At 46.5% G+C, this 20,819-nt stretch overlaps 1 protein-coding gene across 1 annotated transcript in view; it reads left to right on the top strand.

The window, feature by feature from the left end:
- The first annotated feature begins 1,211 nt into the window (after positions 1–1,211).
- Positions 1,212–20,819, top strand: part of LOC140392363 (claudin-16-like) — a 37,183-nt gene continuing 17,575 nt past the window's right edge. Inside the window, exons 1-3 of the mRNA XM_072477661.1 lie at positions 1,212–1,351; positions 19,283–19,584; positions 19,687–19,827. Of these exons, the coding sequence (XP_072333762.1) occupies positions 19,735–19,827 (93 nt within the window). The 5' untranslated portion in view covers positions 1,212–1,351; positions 19,283–19,584; positions 19,687–19,734. The remainder of the gene's footprint in view (positions 1,352–19,282; positions 19,585–19,686; positions 19,828–20,819) is intronic.

Genomic DNA, 20,819 nt, shown 5'->3' with positions numbered 1-20,819 from the left:
TGACTCGATGGGCCAAGTGGCCTAATTCTGCTCCTATGGTCTTACCAGAGGTGTAATGACAGAAACTTAGAGCTGTAAGACAACATGCTGAACAGACTTCCCTTTTATTTGAAAGGGTTAGCAAAGTCATTTAGTCAAAGTCATTTGGATGCGAGCATTGAAAATAGGAGAAAGCTATGAAACCTTTGGAGAGAGAAATCTGTTGGAGGAATTTAAAGGTTTGTTACCTACCATGATTAGAACTCGTGTTGGGGAGCGGAAAGTTGAAACTGCCAGACGAGCCATGGAGCTTACGGATGACCATGGGCTGGTTCACCAAAGCCCCTCTTCCGGCCCAATTTTAAATTGGAGAACGTTGGAAGGTGCAAGAGAGGACGGGTCAGCTAGAGAGGGAGTGATGGTAAACTCCAAGGATGTTTTACCTCTGAATATAACAGTCGGAGGGTGAGAGAGATGGAGAACGTTAGATGTTTTCATTGTAATAAATTGGGCCATACCAAAACACTATGCTGGAGATTAAACGGCCAACCGGTGGGCATTCCAAAACTTCAAACTGGAAATATGAATTTAAAGGCTGGAGAACAGAAGAAATGGTGGGATTTGTACACTCAAGTAAAGGAACAGACAATAAGAGGGAACATTTGTGCACACCTTGCACTGGGGCAGAATGACCAGCAGGTGGTGGACATGTTTAAAGAATTTGTCGGTAAAATATTTCCATGTGGACCGGATCAGAAGGGAAAAGATAGTAAAATGTTCCGAGATACAGGCACGAGTCAATGTTGTTGGATGAAGACACTTGGTGTCCAGAAGGGTTATCAAAATAAACTGATCAGCAGCATTCTCTGATAAAGGAAAGAAACTCTTTTAATAAAATTAAGCTGTACAGTAATTTGAAGACCGGGGAAGTAGGGATAGGCGTGGTAGAAGCCTTGCCCATTGCAGGCATTTCATTCATTACAGGAAATGGTACCGCAAGATCGTACCTGATGTGATACCTACTATAGTCGAACAGCCGATAAGAGAATCCTGCCACAGAGAAATTACAAACCGACCCCCCCTGGAGTATTTCTGGATTGTGTGGTGATGCAATCAGAGGCTCGTAAACTAAGACAAAAGAGGAAGGAGTTGCCAGCTGAGGGTGTGGCCAACTACTGGAAAAACTACTGAGGGGCAGAATTAATCTCCACTTGGAGAGGCAAAGATTAATCAAGGATAGTCGGCATGGTTTTGTCAAAGGGAAGATCATGTCTGACAAATTTAGTTGAACTTTTTGAGGAGGTGACTAGGTGTGTAGATGGACTTTCGTAAGGCTTTTGACAAGGTCCCACATGGGAGGCTGATGAAGGAGGTAAGAGCCCAGGGATCCAGGGCAATTTGGCAAAGTGGATCCAGTTTTAGTGGTAGGAGGCAGAGGGTGATTGTTGAAGTTTGTCTTTGTGACTGGAAGCCTGTGTTCAGTGGTGTTCCGCACGGATCGGCACTGGGTCCGTTGTTTGTAGGATGCATTAATGATCTGGATGTGAATATTGGAGTATGATCAGTAGGTTTGCAGATGACATAAAAATTGTTAGTGTGGTAAATAGTGAGAACAGGACAATATAGACGGGCTGGCTCGATGGGCAGAAGAATGGTAAATGGAATTTGACCATGAAAAATGTGAGGTAATGCATTTTGGGAGGACTAACCAGGCAAGGGAATATACAGTGAATGGTCAGACCTTGGCAAGTACAGAGGATCAAAAGGACCTTGGTGTGCATGTTCACCGATCTCTGAAGACAGCCGGATAGGTAGATAAGGTGGTTAAGAAGACTTATGGCATTCTTGCCTTTATTAACCGAGGCATTGAATATAAGAGCAGGGAGGTTATGCTGGAGCTGTATAAAACACTGGTTAGGCCCCAGCTAGAGTACTGTGTGCAGTTCTGGTCACCACACTATAGAAAGGAAGTGATTGCACTGGAAAGGGTGCAGAGGAGATTTGCCAGGATGTTGCCTGGGCTAGAGCTTTTCAGCTAGCCAGAGAGACGGGTTGTTTTTCCTGGAACAGAGAAGGCTGATTGAGGTATAAAATTATGAGGGGCGTAGGGTGGATAGGAAGGTACTTTCCCCTTAGTGGAGGGGTCATTAGCCAGGAGGCATAGATTTAAGGTAATGGGTAGGCGGTTTAGAGGAGATATAAGGAAAACCTTTTTTACCCAGCGTGTGGTTAGAATCTGGAACACGCTGCCTGAAAGGGTGATAGAGGCGGTCACCCTCACAACTTTTAAGAAGTATTTTGATGAGCACTTGAAATGCCATTGCATGCAAGGCTACAGACCAAGTGCTGGAAAATGGGATTAGAATAGTTAGGTACTTGGTAATTGGCGCGGACGTGGTGGGCCTTTTTCCAATCTGTAAAACTCCATGACTCTCTGACTCCTCCAATAGTGGAAAATGTTTTGTTCTATTTACCCTATTCGTGTTCTCAAAATCCTAAAAATCTCACTCAAATCACCCCTTAATCTTCCATGCCCCGAAAATTCAAACATCTTTACCTTATCTCTCCTCATAATTTTAACCCTTGTAGCCCTAGCATTCCGATGAATCTGCTGTACTCGTTCCCCGGGCAATTAATCCTTTCTGAGGTGTGGTGATCAGAACTGGACATTGCATTCCAGAGGTTGGGCTAAATTTTCCGGCCCTTCCCACCAGTGGCGACCCCCTGCGGCAGGTTTCCCGGCAGTGCAGCCGGCAAAACAGCACAAAATGCCATTGGCAGCGGCAGTACCAGAAGTTCCCATCACTTGTCACAGGTTCACTACCCTTTGAGTGAAGAAGTTTTTCCTCATCTCAGTCCTAAATGGTCTGCCCCATATCCTGAGACTGTGTCTCCTGGTTCTAGATTCCCCAACCAGGGAAAACATCCTCCCTGCGCCTAGCCTGTCCAGTGCTGTGAGAATTTTAAATGTTTCAATCAGATCTCTTCTCATCCTTCTAAATTGCAATGAATACAGGCACAGTCAAACCACTCTCACCTTACAGGACAGTACCGCCAACCCCATTATCAGCCTAGTGAACTCCAGCTCTGCTCGCTCTATGGCAAGTATTTCCTTGGGTAGGGAGACCAAAACTGCATGCAATGCTCCAGGTGTGGTCTCATTAAAGTCCTGTATAACTGCAGAAAGGCATACCAACTTCTGAAGTCAAATCCTCTTGCAATGAAGGCCAACATACCATTTGCGGTCCTAATTGCTTGTTGCACCTGCCTCTCCGCTTTCATTGACTGGTGTACAAGGACACCCAGATCCATTTGTACATCGACATTTCCCATATATCACCATGTAAATAATACCTTTCCTTTCAGTTTTTCACACCGAAGTGTATAACTTCACATTTAACCACATTGTACTGCGTCTGCCATGTCTTTGCCCACTCACTCAACTCTGCTAAATCACCTTGAACCCACCTTGCATCCTCCTCCTCAACTCACAATTCTGCCCAATTTTGTGTCATCAGCATACTTGGAAATGTTGCATTTGATTCCCTCATCCAGGTCATTTATATATATATATATTGGGAATAGCTGGTCCCCAAGCACTGATCCCTGCGGTACCCCACTAGTCACTGCCTGTCAGTCGGAAAAAGACCCATTTATTTCAACTCTTTTTCCTGTCTCAACCAATTCTCAAATCATCCCATGTGCTTTAGTTTTGCCCACTAACCTCTTATGAGGGACCTTCTCAAAAGCATTTTGCAAGTCCAAATACACCATATCCATTGGTTCTCTCTTATCTATTCTAGTAGTTACATTCTCAAAAAACTTCAGCAGATTTGTTAAGCCTGATTTGCCTTTCATAAACCCATGCTGGCTTTGTCCAATCCCATTAATGCTTTCCAAATGTTATATTATCATGTCTTTTATAATAGACTCTAGAATGTTTCCCGCTTCTGATGTCAGGCTAACTGGTCTGTAATTCTCCTTTTTTTTTCTCTCCCTCTCTTTTTAAATAGTGGGGTAACATTTGCCACCCTCTAATCTGTAGGATCTGCTCCAGAGTTCATAGAATTTTGGAAGATGACCACCAATACATCCAATATTTCCAGGGCCACTTCCTTTAGTACTCTGGGGTGTAGATTATCAGGCTCTTGTGATTTGTCAGCCCTTTACTTTCCTCAGCGCCAATGGAATATGCCTGGCTTCTGACTGTAAAGGTCCTACATTTGTCTTTACTGATATTTTACTCTTCGCATATTTATAGAAGCTTTTAAGGTCAGTTTCTATTATTATGGGCCAGGGTTTAGAGAACCCCAAAGTGTATCATGGAGTTCACCTGACCCACAACTTTTAATAGATTTTGGTTATGAGGAGCACAAGGGCCCACTCTACAGGTGTGATGCAACAGAGATGTAAAGTCCTTTTAAAACAAAACATTGTTTATTATATGAATCCAGTTCACATTTTAGTAAACATCTTAGCAACTATCAACTCAAATACTTCCCCCAAAGAATACAGTACTCTATAAGTAACCCTTAATCTTTCCTAGCAACATCCATAAGACAAATACCCTCTTTAACAAAGACAGCAGATTTAAATTCTCTACTGAGAGCAGTTATCACTTTTAAATTAGCAAGTGATCTGAAGACATTATTTTCTGTAGAGAGATCAAAATTACACCTTGTTTGGCTGGATGCAGCTCCAACTCTGAAAACAAAACTAAACACACACTGTAGCTGCCAACTCAAAAACAAAAGTAAAAGCAGACAGACAGCCCAGCTCCATCCACACTCTGACATCACTGCAGCTATTTGATGAGCACCAATTTCTTAAAGGTATATCCACTACAGCTATTTGATAAACACCCATTTCTTAAAGGTACTCTCATGACACTATGTTCCCTGCAAGTTTACCCTCATTCTCTATTTTCTTCTTCTTGGTCCAATTGTTTGTCCTCTTTTGCTGAATTCTAAAACTCAAATTTGAAAATCCCATCCGTTGTCTTTGTAAACCCGCAAAAATTTCTTCCTTTTATATTCTAGCTAACTTGACATAAAAGCCAACATTCTGTCAGCGTTTTTGATTACTTTTTGTCCCTGACCACGCCCTTCTAGTGATCTACATTCTCAAGGGTGGAAAATACAGATTGTTCGCATTGTCACTGTGTCACAGACTAGTTTCAGCAGCTTGGCACAATTTACATTCAAGCCTTTTTCAGCGAGTGAAGAAAAGGATCAAGCAGCTTGATAGTTGCCTCTTTAAATGGTTGTGGAACCACCAGGGGCTAAGTCTTGTTAGGCGGTGGCTGGTCCTCATGTGTCGAGACGTCTAGGTGATATAGTTGGTTTTAGTCTCGCTGGACTCCGGAGAATAAGATTCAGCGGCAGTGCCTTGCCTTGGATCATTAGCAATGGGAAAATGCATGTGTGCGGACATCCGGCGCATGCAAAATTGGCCTTGACTGTGATACTCTCTGCAGTCATTTACCCTCCTGACAACCATGTGGAACACGGCCACTTGGGCACACAATGCCTGCTGGTCCCCATTTCAGCATGAATGAGAGCCTTCCATGAAACTGAGGAGAAATTGGAGACACGTTTTAAAAATGAAGACAGTGGGCGGGATTCTCCCATCCCCAGCTGCGTGTTTCTGGGTGGCATGCCATTCGCTGATGCAGGGACTTTCTACTCCCGCCACTTGTCAATGGGATTTCCCATTAAAGTCGGGAAACCCACAACCGTGAGTGCGCTGCTGGCAGGAACAGAATCCCCACAGCTAGAGAATTCCAACCAGTGAGTCAGAATAGTGCTGGGCCTTGCTCTGGATAACAACAGGCAATATTTGTTATTTTGGGGGAGGTAGTTGCAGTGAGCGCATAGTATTGTAATGTGTCTTTAAGGGATATCAGCATGACATCACTAGAAGGAAAATGTGTCATGTGACCCAGTCTTGGTTTCACACCTTTTGTTGAGCAGAGCACTGCACATACAGCTCTGATGCGGTCAAGCTTTATACCTAGTCCTAATAAATGAACACATGTGTTTACCAAATCCCTTATGAGTGTTTTTTTAATTAAGTTAATTATGATAAACACTAATAATAATAATCTTTATTATTGTTACATTAACACTCCAATGAAGTTGCTGTGCAAATCCCCTAGTCACCACACTCTTGCACCTGTCTGGGTACACCGAGGGAGAATTCAAAATGTCCAATTTACCTGCAGAACATCTTTCAGGACTTGTGGGAGGAAAACGGAGCACCCGGAGCAAACCCACGCAGACGTAGGGAGAACGTGTAGACTCCGCGCAGACAGTGACCCAAGCTGGGAATCGAACCTGGGACCCTTAAGGCATAGACTATTTTCCAGGTGGGAAAATGCTTAGGAAATCAGAAGCACAGAGGGACTTGAGAGTCCTTGTTCACAATTCTCTGAAGGTTAACGTGCAGGTACAGTTGGCAGTTAGGAAGGCAAATGCAATGTTAGCATTCATGTCCAGAGGGCTAGAATACAAGACCAGGGATGTACACCTGAGGCTGTATAAGGCTCTGGTCAGACCCCATTTGGAGTATTGTGAGCAGTTCCGGGCCCCGTATCTAAGGAAGAATGTGCTGGCCTTGGAAAGGGTCCAGAGGAGGTTCACAAGAATGATCCCTGGAATTAAGAACTTATCGTATGAGGAACGGTTGAGGACTCTGGGGCTGTACTCAGAGTTTAGAAGGATGAGGAGGGATCTTATTGAAACTTACAAGATACTGCGAGGCCTGGATAGAGTAGACATGGAGCGGGTGTTGCCGCTTGTAGTGTAGCCACCTAAATTGACCAACTCCCGATTTAAAATGGCGAACGGCAAAGGCTGATGGGAAAGTCAGCCAACAAGACAGAAACCAGCAGCTGGAGGTTTGCTGTGTATTTACCTCAGCAAAGACCAGACAACATTGATGCCAGCGGCCATCAGCATAACAAAGTAGCAGCCACCTGCATACTGATGAGCAATCCCCGGGAACAATAAGTAGCATTTTGGACACACAAAGCAAAGCCAGACTCCTCAGCGCCTGCAGGAGCCAACACAAAGGAGGTGAACGAGTACCTCAAGACCGCCCATCGATCAGGGAACCGCTCCAGTATTGGAGAAAATCGAACCAAGCGATTGGGACAAAGTCCAATCACTTGGGACCAGGTACAGGGTCCGCCCCGAAAGGTGGGAAGCCCCTGGGGACTATAAGAGTTGAGCCCTAAGTTCAAATTGCTCTCTTCTTCACCTCTGCGTCCTACCGGGTCACCCAGCAACACGGACCAACATTGACCGTGACCAGGTGCAGTGATGACCGACAGAAGTAAGTCTTAATTCAACGCTCGCTACGAGATAGGCGCTCCTAGCTACCAATCCGTACCAACTTCGAATCCCGCAGACTCAGAACCCGAACAAAAGGCCATTTGTTCCCCTGACCTGGTGGACCAGTCCGAAGTTAAGTATAGGCCTGTTAGTTGTAGAAGTAGCTTAGACGTAGAATTTGTGCATGACTAGCGATTACTGTGTATAATAAATGTGCTTTGATTTAAATCTTACTAATCGGTGTATTGGGTTATTGATCATTACTCGGACTTGAACCACGTGGCGGTATCATAAAGATACCTGGCGACTCGAGAGCAAGGGTAATAAAGCAGAGCAATTGAACCAAGGAGAAAATCAGCAACATTATTTGGCGACATCTGACGGGATCTGATCTAGAAGTGGCAAAACCACTCTGGGAGAACCCAAGAATTTGAATTAGAGATCCAATTGGAAACAGAAAACCACAAGTGTTCAAGCAGTTCTGATCAATACTCATAAATTCGGAAGTGTGTGTATGCCTGCGTAACTAACAGGGCGATAAGGTAAAACTGATAGATTTTTTGTTGCGACAAAACTGTCGGAAGTTTGTATTTCGGAAAGTAGCGAAAGCCGTATCCGTATTTATAGCACCGCCTTAATACCCCTGTCCCAAATTTGAAGCGCAGCATTCGGATTAATACCCCTGTCCCAAATTTGAAGAGCAGCATTCAGATAGGAAAGATGGCAATGTAGCGCCTAATGAACCCAGAGGAATTTGCGGTCGCAGCGACCAGCAGCAGTAGAGTGGGACAATGTCCCATTTGGGAGGAAGAGATCAGGAAATATCTCAAAGGGAAAGGATGGCCCCTTTGGAATGAATTCTGTGACAACGAGGAATCAGGCCCCGGGAGTATAGGACATACTTGGTGGGAGAACCTGAACAAGATCCACAAAAAGAGCTTAGGGAAAGCTCGCAAGCCGATGGCAATCGTGTCCTGCTTGGCACAATTGCGAGGCACAGAGGAGGTCGTTAGGATGCTCCAGAAAGAAGTTGAGGGCATACATCGAAGGTAGATGTAAGCGAGGTAGAAAAGGAGAATTTGGAATTGAGAAGGAAGTTGGCAGCAAAAGATGGAGAGGTGGAGGATGCCAAAAGGGCACACCAGTCTTGTCTGGCGCACTTAAGCAGCTTCCAGTCTCAATATGAAAAGGCCTATCAGGACACGCAACGTGCAGTCCTGGTACGTGAAGAAACAGAAAAGCAGGTAGAAGCATTACAGAGACAGTGTAGTGACCTAAAGGCAGCATTAAGAGCACTCCACGATGCCACTACAGAACAAAGACAAAGCACGCTAGATCACGCAAAGTGCCGGAAGCAGATTGCAGAGCTGCAAACGCTGCTTTCAGTTCAGAAAGTCTTCCAGGAAACCTTTGGAGCAAAATTATATCAGGAAGACGGCCCTGATTGGGAAGAATTGAATGAAACAGCGCAGAGATATGTTCAGGGAACATGTGCGCAGGGAAAGCCACAAAAGAGAAAAGCGCCCCAACCCCCCACAGAGCAGATGGTTCAGGCTCCAATGAACCCAGTCACCACCCACCGCACAGCCACATCGGACAATGCGGAATTTCTATACTCCACCCCCTTAACAGCGACCCAATTACGGGACGCGTGCGATAAGATCACACCGTTCCTCCCCACCTCAGACCCCCACCACTTTTTTGCCAGAATAAAACAGCAGGCGACCATGTACGGCCTGGATGAGCGAGAGCATGTAAAGCTCACAGTTTTAAGTTTAGACCCTTCAGTTGCAGTAGCCCTTCTCGACCCACAGAATGTAGGAGGAGGCACCCTTGCAGAAATACATACCGCGATCCTGGATGCGATCGGGTATAACCGGGGTGACCCCGTAGATGGCCTCAACAAATGTAGGCAAAAGAAATCCAAGTACCCACAGCGTTTGCTGGACGCCTGTGGATCCACTTTGCAGCAGTCTTTGGAGACTTATACCGTGCCCATTTGTCCCCAGACAACATGGCCAAATGGACCCGCACCCTTATCTCCCATGCTACAGAAACAGGACAGAAAGCGTGTGCGGGTTACGATCCCTCAGAGGAGGCCCATAACGAGAAGTGGGTCGTGAAAAGATTGTCCCGCTCTTGGGACCCGCAGTCAAGAATCCCGAGGAAAAGCAGGCCGCCACAGATATACAGGCAGTTACAACACATCAGAACCCCGCATGGATGAATGAAGGAAAGAACAGCCCCCCACCCAAGTCACAGGAGTGTTACAACTGCGGACAGTTGGGACACTTCGCAAGAGAGTGCAATGCCCCTAGAAAGCCACAGAGAGCCCAGCAGACGGGCACTCTGAGTAAGAAGAAGACAGAGCCCATTCATAGTGTTAGCACCCGTTCAGATCAGACGGACCTGACTGGAACGGACTGACGGTGTTCGGGCTCCCCCAGTTGGGTCTGCGACACCCTTTGGGACAGGTCCGGACGACCGGTAGTTGCAGCGGAAATTCGGGGACAGCCCATCGAATTTCTCTGGGACACAGGAGGGTCCCGCACCACAAGAAATTTCTCCACCATGTTTCAAAAAGACACGTGGCCCGCTACAGCCACCATCACCCTCAGCGGCTTTACAGGCCACTCACAGCAGGGACACATCACAGCCCCTGTACCCATTCAAATCAGTAACATCACCACCAAGCACCCTGTTGTTTTAGTTGACCTGCCCCACACAGCAGAACACATTCTAGGAATCGATTTCATGAATTCCCACAATCTTTCATTTGATCCAGTCAACCAGTGTGTCTGGAAGATGGCAAAATCCGCAAGAGCCCCCGCAACGCTCAACATAGGTGAATAAGCGAACAAAATTAGCGCAGTAGGCAAATTTTGGTTCAACCCGACCACGCTTACTACGGACAAGCAGGTTAGGGCAGTTCTGCAAAAGAACAGGGCAGCATTTGCGACCCACAAGCACGACTGTGGCCGGATGACTGGCTCTGTACAAATAACAGGACCTGACCCTAGACCCCAAAAACAGTATGGATTTCCCCAAGAGGCAGAGGGAGAAATCTCAAAGGTAATAGAAAGCTTATTAGAGCAGGGCGTACTTAGATCAGTAGCCTCCACTAATAATGCCCCGATTTGGCCAGTGAGAAAGCCCGATGGATCATGGCGACTGACCATCGATTACCGGGAACTCAACAAAATCACCCCCGCAGCAGCCCCCACAGTAGCAACAAGTCCCGAGACCATGCTCAAGCAGGGACTCAATTCCCGATTCTTTACGGTTTTGGATGTCAGTAATGGATTCTGGTCCATTCCATTGGCAAAGGCGTGCCCGTTCAAATTTACCTTCACCTTTAAAGCACAGCAGTACACGTGGACATGCCTGCCACAAGGATTCCACAACTCCCCCTCCATTTTCCACCGACAGCTGGCAAATTGTTTAACCAAATTCTCTCGCCCCGAATGTCTGGTTCAGTACGTAGACCTACTACTGCAGACAGACACCAAGGAAGAGCACATTGAGCTTCTGTCCGAACTCCTGGAACTCTTACACTCAATCGGTTGTAAAGTCAACCCCAAAAAGGCCCAGAATTTGGAAGATAAGGTGATATATTTGGGAACAATTATCACACATGGTAAACGCGAGATCGACCATAAAAGGATTGACTCGGTTGCTAAATTGCCCCTTCCCCAGAACGTTTCAGCCCTCCGGTCGTTTTTAGGACTGGTTGGCTACTGCCGAAACCACATTGACAGTTTCGCCAGCAAGGCAGCACCCCTCTCAGACCCCCTAAAGAAAGGAGCCCCCTGGGAATGGCGTCTGCAGCATACGGATGCTGTGGACTCTTTAAAACAGGCACTCATAGCAGCCCCCGCACTACAAGTTCCAGACCCGCTTTCCCCTTACGCCATAGAGGTAGCGACCACAGACCGCACCCTTTCGGCCGTGCTCCTGGAATGGCACGACCAGTTAAGGCCCGTAGTTTACGCCTCCAGAATTTTAGATGCTGTGGAGCAGGGATTTTCAGCCTGTGAGAGGGACCTGCTCGCAGTATTTTGGGCAGTTCAGTATTTTTCGTATATTACCGGATTGAACCCCATCACAATTCTCACCGAACACACCCCCACCCTACCTTTACTGGACGGACGACTCAAGGACGGTACAGTAAGCCAGATTAGAGCAGCTAGATGGACCCTTCTCTTGCAGGGACGGGACATCACTGTTAAACGGACAAAGATGCACATCTTTTTAGCCGACAACTTACAGTACCCAGGAACCCCCCCATGAATGTGAAATTATCTCTCCACACCACAACACAGGCCCCTTTATTGCTAAAACACCCCCCAGAAAGATAGGTAGTTCAACCCAGAGCCCCCAGCACACAGACACATGTGAGCTCATAAAGGTCTATGTGGATGGATCTTCCACAGTCTTGGATGGGAAGTGCATAACAGGTTGCGGTATATATGTTGAGGACGCGCAGGGACGTGCCCTTGAGGAAATATAATTGAAACTGCCAGGCCACTTAGGCGGGCAGGCAGCAGAACTTGCGGCCATCGCACATATAGTGGACCACCCAGATTCCTTCCCCAGCCCAGCAGACATATACTCGGACAGCCTCTATGTCTGCAACAGCCTCACGGAATTCCTGCCCCTGTGAAAAGCAAGAGGATTTGTTTCCGCAGAGAGAAACCCCTCCCCTCAGCCCCATTGCTCCGCCACATTTTAGAGAGAGCACAGAACAGGACTTTTGGGATAGTCAAGGTTCGTAGTCACCATCGTTCCTCCCCCCCTGGAAATGTGAAAGCTGACGCACTGGCTAAGGCAGGTTCCAGGCATGGATATTTTTGGACACCCCCCCGAAAGCGCACCAGTGAGTGCAGTTCAGGTCTCACAGACAAAGATCGAGGATCTAGTGGAGGCCCAGAAGCAGGACAGCAATCTCAGGGAGATTGTAAAAGAAAAATATCCAGCACCCTATGAGAGGTTCAAAAATGCACTGACCACACATGATGGTGTGGTGTTAAAAGACACCCTTTATGTGGTCCTGAACAGGACAGGAATCAACTGATTTGTTTGTTCCATGACGGTCATAGACATCAGGGAATCGATCCCACTACAGCCCATCTCAAGCAGCTTTGTTGGTGGCTGAATCTAAAGGATGATGTAAATCACTACATCGAGAATTGTCATCTGTGCCCAGAATAATCCGGACAGATATGCCAAAAAGGCTCAACTCAGCCACACCCGACCCGTTAATGGCCCCTGGACTAACCTCCAGATCGATTTTATAGGACCATTGCCCCCTTGCAGGAATGGCTATAAATATGTACTCGTGGTGATTGACACATTTATGAAATGGGTGGAAGCATTCCCAGCCCGCAGCAACACTGCAAAAACCACAGCCAAGATTTTGACCCACCACATCTTTACAAGATGGGGACTCCCCCGCAGCATTGAATCAGACCAAGGTTCCCATTTTACGGGACGTGTCATGCAGAACGTCCTCACGATATTTGGCAGCACCCAAAAATTCCACATAGCATACCACCCACAGTCGAGAGATATCGTGGAGCGCATGAATCAGACCCTAAAATCCACCCTCAGAAAAATGGTCCAGCAAAACAACACCACTTGGGACTCAGTCCTCCCTTTTGCGCTGATGTTTTTGCGTAATACAATTTCAACTTCCACAGGTTACACCCCACACACCTTCATGACCGGACGCCCCATGAAAGGCACAGAATTTTTGTTAGGTTTAGACTTGACCAGCCCCGAGGTGATGTTGCTCTTTTTAACCTTAGTCTATTTACGTCACCTTTGCTCATGAGTCGCCAGGTATCTTTATGATACCGCCACGTGGTTCAAGTTCAGGTTATGATTAATAATACAGCACACCACTTAGTAAAGATTAAAACAACGGTCATTTATTATATACGACAAGCAATATTAATACTCTAATACTACTATCTATATAATAAAACCGATCACTACTGGCCAATACTTAACTTAGGAAGAGCCCACCAGGTCAGGGAAACGAATGGCTTGTCCAATCAAATCTGGCCCGCGGGATTCAAAAGGCTGCTACAGGTCGGTGGCTAGATGTCTCTACCGGATAGCGATCGCTGGATTCAAACTTACTATTGCCGGTGGCTGGTCTTGCGAAGGTCTCGAGCAGGCGAAGATGAGAGAGAGAGAGATCTGAACTTGGACCCTTACTTTTATAGGCCCCAGGGGCTTCCCGCCTCCCGGGGCGGCCCTTGACCCTGAGTCCCAAGTGATTGGATCTGTCCCCAATCTCTGGGGTCGATGTGTCCAATGGTGAGGCGATTCCTCGATCGGGGGGTGGTCGCTCACCTGTCTTTGTTTCGGCCACTGCAGGCGCCGACAGGTCTGGCCCGGTATTCAATTGCTAATATGTTGCAATTGTTCCCAGGGATAGCCAATTTAACTGTGGATGTCTGAATAGATGGGCTGCAAACAGTCCTGAATGCAACTGCGAATACCTGGGTTGATGGGCTGTTGATAGCCCTGAGTATTGATCTGGGCTACCTTCCCAGAGCCGAATATGCAAAACTGTCTGCAGCTGCCTGCTTGTGTCTTCTTGGCTGCTTTTCCCAGCAGTCTTTCGGGTTAGCCGTTTTAAACAGGGTTTTGGCCAGATTAATCGGAACGCAGCCATTTTACATGGCTACAGTGACGGCCCTCACACACGAGAAAGCAGTAGAGCAATCAGTGGAAAATGCTAAAACGGCTCAGCTAGCAGCCGCAGTAAAATTGGGCACAAGGAAGAAACCGAGCAAGGCTTGTTTCGACAAGACAGTGCATGCGACTGAGTACAGTATAGGACAGCAGGTCATGCTCTCCGTATATAAGCCCAGCACATTCCTGTCACCAAAATACTCGGGTCCGTACTCCATTGCGGACAAAGTAAGCCCTTCCGTATATAAAATAAAGTATCCCAACAGTAAGACTGCGTGGTTCCATATCAACCAGCTGAAGGCATATGGAACACAGTCTAACCACTCACACCACGTCATGTTCGACGCAGCACACCATGCCCCGCCCACAGCCAACGTAACCCTACCATCACCCAACATGTCCAGCCCAGCCACGGACTCGACCTCGACTCCTCCCCCGAAATATACACTCCGCCCCGGAACGCCCACAGACTGCAGCAGCAGAGACAGCGACTGTGACTCGGACGATAGCCACAGCACGCCTCCCGACTATCCCCTTGCAACAGGACCCATACCCAGCGAATCCGACTACGATCCGAGTGATCCCTTCATGATCACTTTCCTAAACAAACCCCATGACCGACCACCGAACGACCCCGATTCTGTCCCCACACAACTAGATACCAACTATTGGCACCGAGATAACTCATTCCGACTCGTCCGCAACGACGAGAGCAACCCCACCTCACACCATGCAGCCATTTCAGCCCTGATACACTCAAGAGTTTGGCACCGGGAGAAGATGACGACCTTGGGTCTGACTCCCAAACCGAGAACCCCTTTGCGACCCTGTTCGCAACCGAGAACTGAGGTGTCCAGATGATGTTTTAAAGTAACCGCTTGGGAGAAGTGGTGTCCTTTCTGATGGAACCTGCCGCACGTTTTATGTTGTTTGTAAGTTTGTTAAATGTTGTTTGTCAGACTGCAGCATTTTTTTTTCCTCACGGCCCCACGCCTTTTCGGCCGAAACCTCTGAGGACTTGCCCACAGAGACTTGTAAGGTCCCAGACGCCAGTTCAGTGGAACTCGTCTGTCGACAGACGCCCGTTCGTAACTGCTCTTCTGGGTCAAGGAAGGAACCAGTACGGCAGCCCCCCACGATGACTACATTTCTTGCCCGTTCTTGTCGGTTGCTCAGGCAGTGGAGAAACGGCTTGGGACCCGCCCTGCCTGGGAACCCCCCCTCTGGTCAACTATGCTCGGGTAGGGGAGACATTGGTAGCCGTCCTACCCGGGGACTCCATCCAACTCTTACCCGTTGCGGCCCATACATACCTCATTTTGGAAATTTTAGTTCAAAAAGTTTTGTTTTGTTTCAGGTAACCCTTAGGTTGCCAACCACATGCTATTTACATCCTGATACATTTGGATGGTAAATCGCACAATCTGCGAGACGGCTCGCACTGGTTCATTATTTGAAAGTGTGTCTTGTCCTAAAATTCGTTTTTTGGAAAAAAATGAGGGAGTCACACATAGTGACCAATTATAAAGGGAGTAATTGGCACTAAAGGACAGACAGACTATCGTACGAGATGTTAAACCAAGATAGTTACAGACACTATGCTTGTTTCCGCAGAACTCCAGAAGCTCCAGGACCGGAGAAGAGAAGAAAAGAAAAGAGAAGAGCCATGAGGACTTCCTTCACATGGATCATCACCATAATAATGGACATTTGGTTGCGAGTGAACGCGAACCCAATGACCTCAAGCCCCCCAGCCGTTAATGTTTCACTTCCCCACAGTACCCAGAGCCCAGTCACCAGCGACACCACACCATCTTGGTGTGCCAGGTTTATAACCTGGTACTCTCTGTCATATGTAATAGAAACCTTACTGGTATTGGCGATACTCTGCTACATCGTGCAGACTATGCGTCTAAGAAAATGGAGAAGGAGAGCCTACTGCACTCGAACCCCGGTATATAGGATCAGATCCCCTATTTTCGGATACGACCAGACCCCCGACCCCCGCGATCTATAATAAAGAGCATTCATTTGCGGTTTTATTGTAAATAAAGAAAGGTAAAGAAGTGTTCATGAGCAAATTGTACGATCCTGAGCTCGACTGCCAAGCCAGGAAAAATGTGTATAAACTGCTATGATTTTGTTTGGATGGTTGAGGAAGATAGAATGATGAAATGTTTAAGTGAGTGTAGTGTATTAAGAATAGTTAGAGGTTCCCATTTTATTGTTTTGTAATGCATGTCCCTGTTTGACATAGCGCCCCTTAGAATTGTCAGTTAAAATTTTTTTGCATTGTTATGGTCAGTGTAGAGGCCATGAAAGAAGTGCCCCCCAGGTCAGGGAATGGAAAGCAACATAGTTATGTGATCCTTCACGCTTCGCGTTAGGATCACAAGGAGGGAATGTAGCCACCTAAATTGGCCAACTCCCGATTTGAAATGGCGAACGGCAAAGGCTGATGGGAAAGTCAGCCAACAAGACAGAAACCAGCAGCTGGAGGTTTGCTGTGTATTTACCTCAGCAAAGACCAGACAACAACGATACCAGCGGCCATCAGCATAACAAAGTAGCAGCCATCTGCATACTGATGAGCAATCCCCGGGAATAATAAGTAACATTTTGGACACATAAAGGAGAGCCAGACTCCTCGGCCCCAGCAGGAGCCAACACAAAGGAGGTGAATGAGCACCTCAAGACCGCCCTTCGATCAGGGAACCGCTCCAATATTGGAGAAAATCGAATCAAGCGATTGGGACAAAGTCCAATCAAGCGATTGGGACCAGGTACAGGGTCCGCCCCTAAAGGCGGGAAGCCCCTGGAGACTATAAGAGTTGAGCCCCAAGTTCAAATCGCTCTCTTCTTCACCTCTGCGTCCTGCCCGGGTCACCCAGCAACACGGACCAACATTGACCGTGACCAGGTGCAGTGACAACCGACAGAAGTAAGTCTTAATTCAACGCTCGCTACGAGATAGGCGCTCCTAGCTACCAATCCGTACCAACTTCGAATCCCGCAGACTCAGAACCCGAACGAAAAGCCATTTGTTCCCCTGACCTGGTGGGCCAGTCCGAAGTTAAGTATAGGCCTGTTAGTTGTAGAAGTAGCTTAGACGTAGAATTTGTGCATGAGTAGCGATTACTGTGTATAATAAATGTGCTTTGATTTAAATCTTACTAATCGGTGTATTGGGTTATTGATCATTACTCGTGGCGGTATCATAAAGATACCTGGCAATTTGAGAGCAATGGTAATAAAACAGAGCAATTGAACCAAGGAGAAAATCAGCAACAGTAGGAAAAACTAGAACCAGAGGACATCATCTCAGACTAAAGGGATGATCCTTTAAAACAGAGATGAGGAGGAATTTCTTCAGCCGAGAGGGTGGTGAATCTGTGGAACTCTTTGCCGCAGAAGGTTGTGGAGGCCAAATCATTGAGTGTCTTTAAGACAGAGATAGATAGGTTCTTGATTAATAAGGAGATCAGGGGTGATGGGGAGAAGGCAGGAGAATGGGGATGAGAAAATAGCAGCCATGATTGAATGGTGGAGCAGACTTGATGGGCATGTGGCCTAATTCTGCTCCTATGTCTTATGGTCTTATGGACCCTGATGCTGTAGAGCACCAGTGTGAACCACTGTGCTACCGAGCCGCCCTGTGCTACTGGATAGTATAAAATAGCAATAGATCAAACGAGCAGCCAAAACATCGCATTTGTTGAGATGTACATATACACGTGTGAATTGTGCAAAAAGTTTGATTTAAGCACAATGGTCCTTTTTTGTATTTAAAAGACAGGCAACTAATTTGTAACATTGAAGTCATTCCATAACCATTCACAATAAGGAACAAATGTCCTGCAGTAAATGGTGAAATGTGATTGTATTGTTTGGTACACGTGTTACAAAAACTCAAGCCCTGCAAATAAATTTCTGTGGGGTTTAATAGAGAGGAGCAATGTAGATCTTTGGCATAACCAACATCATTTTGTAATGTTTTATAACCTTCTGGTTATGGCTTTGAATGGTTTTATTCCCCTGATACCTGGTGTTCCGGAGGATTACAAGACACAGGTACGACAGCAGCTTCCATATGTTTTTAAATGCACCAGAGGACAAACTAGCATTCTGTGAGGGGTAGCACAGTGGGTAGCACTGTTGTTTCACAGCTCCAGGGTCCCAGGTTCGATTCCCAGCTTGGGTCACTGTCTGTGTGGAGTCTGCACGTTCTCCGCATGTCTGCGTGGGTTTCCTCCGGGTGCTCCGGTTTCCTCCCACAAGTCCTGAAAGACATGCTGTTAGGTAATTTGGACATTCTGAATTCTCCCTCTGTGTGCCCAAGTAGGCGCCGGAGTGTGGCGACTGGGGGCTTTTCACAGTAACTTCATTATAGTGTTAATGTAAGCCTACTTGCGACAATAAAGATTATTATATTTTGTGCCAGTTAGTGCTGTGCTTGGTTGGGATTGCAGCTCCACGCGATAAGATTAGTGAAACCGGCTCATCCTTACTGCAGAGTTGTACATCCACAACGGGGGCCTGTTGCAGGGGAATTGATCACCCAAACTACAGGAATGCTAAAGGGTAAAAGCACCTTCATAAAACATGTTTCTACAAATACTATTAAGAGATGGCAAGTCCTTTTAGTGTGATCCTTTACAACCAATTGTTAAAATTGTCAAGAAAATAGGAGTCTTGATGAGAGGACACATTGCATTGAAAGAATCCATGTTACCACAGTTCTGTTGAAATTATTGATGAGGTTTTTGGCAGGCAGGAGTATTAAAAATAACAGGATCAAGGCTGGTAGATGAAGTTCAATCAGCCATGATTTCATTGAATAACTGGACATGCTGAAAGAGCCAAATGGTCTACTCATGTTACTGTGAACACTATTTTAGTATTTGCTCATTCAGCTAAGGTTCCATTCAACAAATATGATATTTTGGATATTTCCACCACATGGAAATATTTTGGATATTTCCACCATCTGTAGTTGCAATAACAAGAATGACCTCTTCTCTTTTTTCGCTATGTGTTAGCAGGGGGCTTGTTAAAAGATGTTGATTGAATTCAATGTTGGCAATTCACGTGCAAAACTCAATTTGCATTTGCCACGGACTGTAAATTATGAAACCGTCGCCCAAGAACCCTGTTGTGTTTTTGGCCACTCCTTTCTCCCCCCCCCCCTCTTGTGTACACTGCGCCTCTCACTGAAATTGTTCACAAATCTCCCTGTTTACTCTCCTCTGCTCACATCTTTTCAGGTTGGCAAGGCCAGTGCTCTGGGGGTTTGTTTGTCTGCTGAAAGTACCATCGTTTGCCTGGTAGCCCCCGTGACATCTGGTTCCAACAAGAGTGCAGGAGGTGAAATGTCAAGCGGTTCCCTGCGTTGTAAACCACTGGATCAAGAGAATTACATTTTGTTTGTGAGCCCGAAAAAGCCTTTTCTTTCTGTCTCCTGGAGCCAATTGTACCAAGTGCTCTTGTAGTCATAACGATGATAGAATTATAGCAGCAAGCCCTGTTCCAGAACGTGAGAAAGCTCCCAACAGACTGAAGGAGTTAGGTAAGGATCTGAGTCAAATACATTTAATGCATTGTTCCAGATCCCTAATTCGCTGTCATGTTATTTTCTTTTTAATGTTCTGTGTTTTGGACTTTGTTGCAGGTTTAACTTCACGACAGGCTACGTGTGCAGTGTTGGAGGCGGTTAATTATGGGGGCCACAATCATACAGGTTTTTTCTTTGGTCCTTGCAGTTTCTGCCGTTGCTTTGCTGACTCTCTCCAATCTGACAGACTGCTGGAGGGTGAGCAGCTGCTTCAATGATTTTGTTTCATGCCGCAGTTAAATACAATAATAGCAGTCAAAAGCTTTGAAGGACTAAACCCTTATCATAAAGGGCCATCTGTGTTTTGTAAAGTTTAATACGCTTAAAGAATGCCCTATGTTGTTCCTTTTGCTTCTATTGATCATCCAAGTCTTAATTTGAACAGTGGCTACTGAGAATATTCTTGCTCAAAGGAATTCCAGAGACTGTCAACGTAAGGTAGGCAACAACAAAATTAAAGCTAGTCATTAGCCTAATGATATTGCAGGGGAAGGGGCAATGTATATTAAACCAATTGCCATGTACTGCTTTGAGTCAGTGATGGTTGCGAATTCCATGTCTTCCCATGATGTCACAATAAAAGCCATTTAATCCATCCCAGCTCATTCATTCGGAAATAATCTATAGTGCACCAGTTGATGTGACAGTGCTGTATACGGAGTCATAGAATCCCTATAGTGCAGGAGGAGGCCATTTGGCCCATTGAGTCTGCACCAGCCCTCTGATGGAGCACCCTGACTAGACCCATGCCCCCACCCTATCCCTGAGACCCAGTAACCCCACCTACCCTTTTGGTACTTTGAACCTCCTCTGCCATTTAAACTACATTATGTTCATCTTTACCTCCACTCCAATGGGCGGCACGGTAGCACAGTGGATAGCACTGTTGCTTCACAACGCCAGGGTCCCAGGTTCGATTCCCGGCTTGGGTCACTGTCTGTGCGGAGTCCGCACGTTCGTCCCATGTCTGCATTTCCTCCAGGTGCTCCGGTTTCCTCCCACATAGTCCCGAAAGACGTGCTGTTAGGTGAATTGGATATTCTGAATTCTCCCCGTGTACCCGAACAGGCGCCGGAGTGTGGCGACTAGGGGCTTTTCATAGTAACTTCATTGCAGTGTTAATGTAAGCCTACTTGTTGACAATAAAGATTATTAGAAAATAAAGATTATTATTATTCTGCCTGAGCTCC

Source organism: Scyliorhinus torazame, chromosome 16 (genome assembly GCF_047496885.1).
Source record: "Scyliorhinus torazame isolate Kashiwa2021f chromosome 16, sScyTor2.1, whole genome shotgun sequence".
NCBI lineage: Eukaryota > Metazoa > Chordata > Chondrichthyes > Carcharhiniformes > Scyliorhinidae > Scyliorhinus > Scyliorhinus torazame.
Note: the sequence above shows the minus strand (reverse complement) of the source record. Positions and strands in the feature narration are given on the sequence as shown.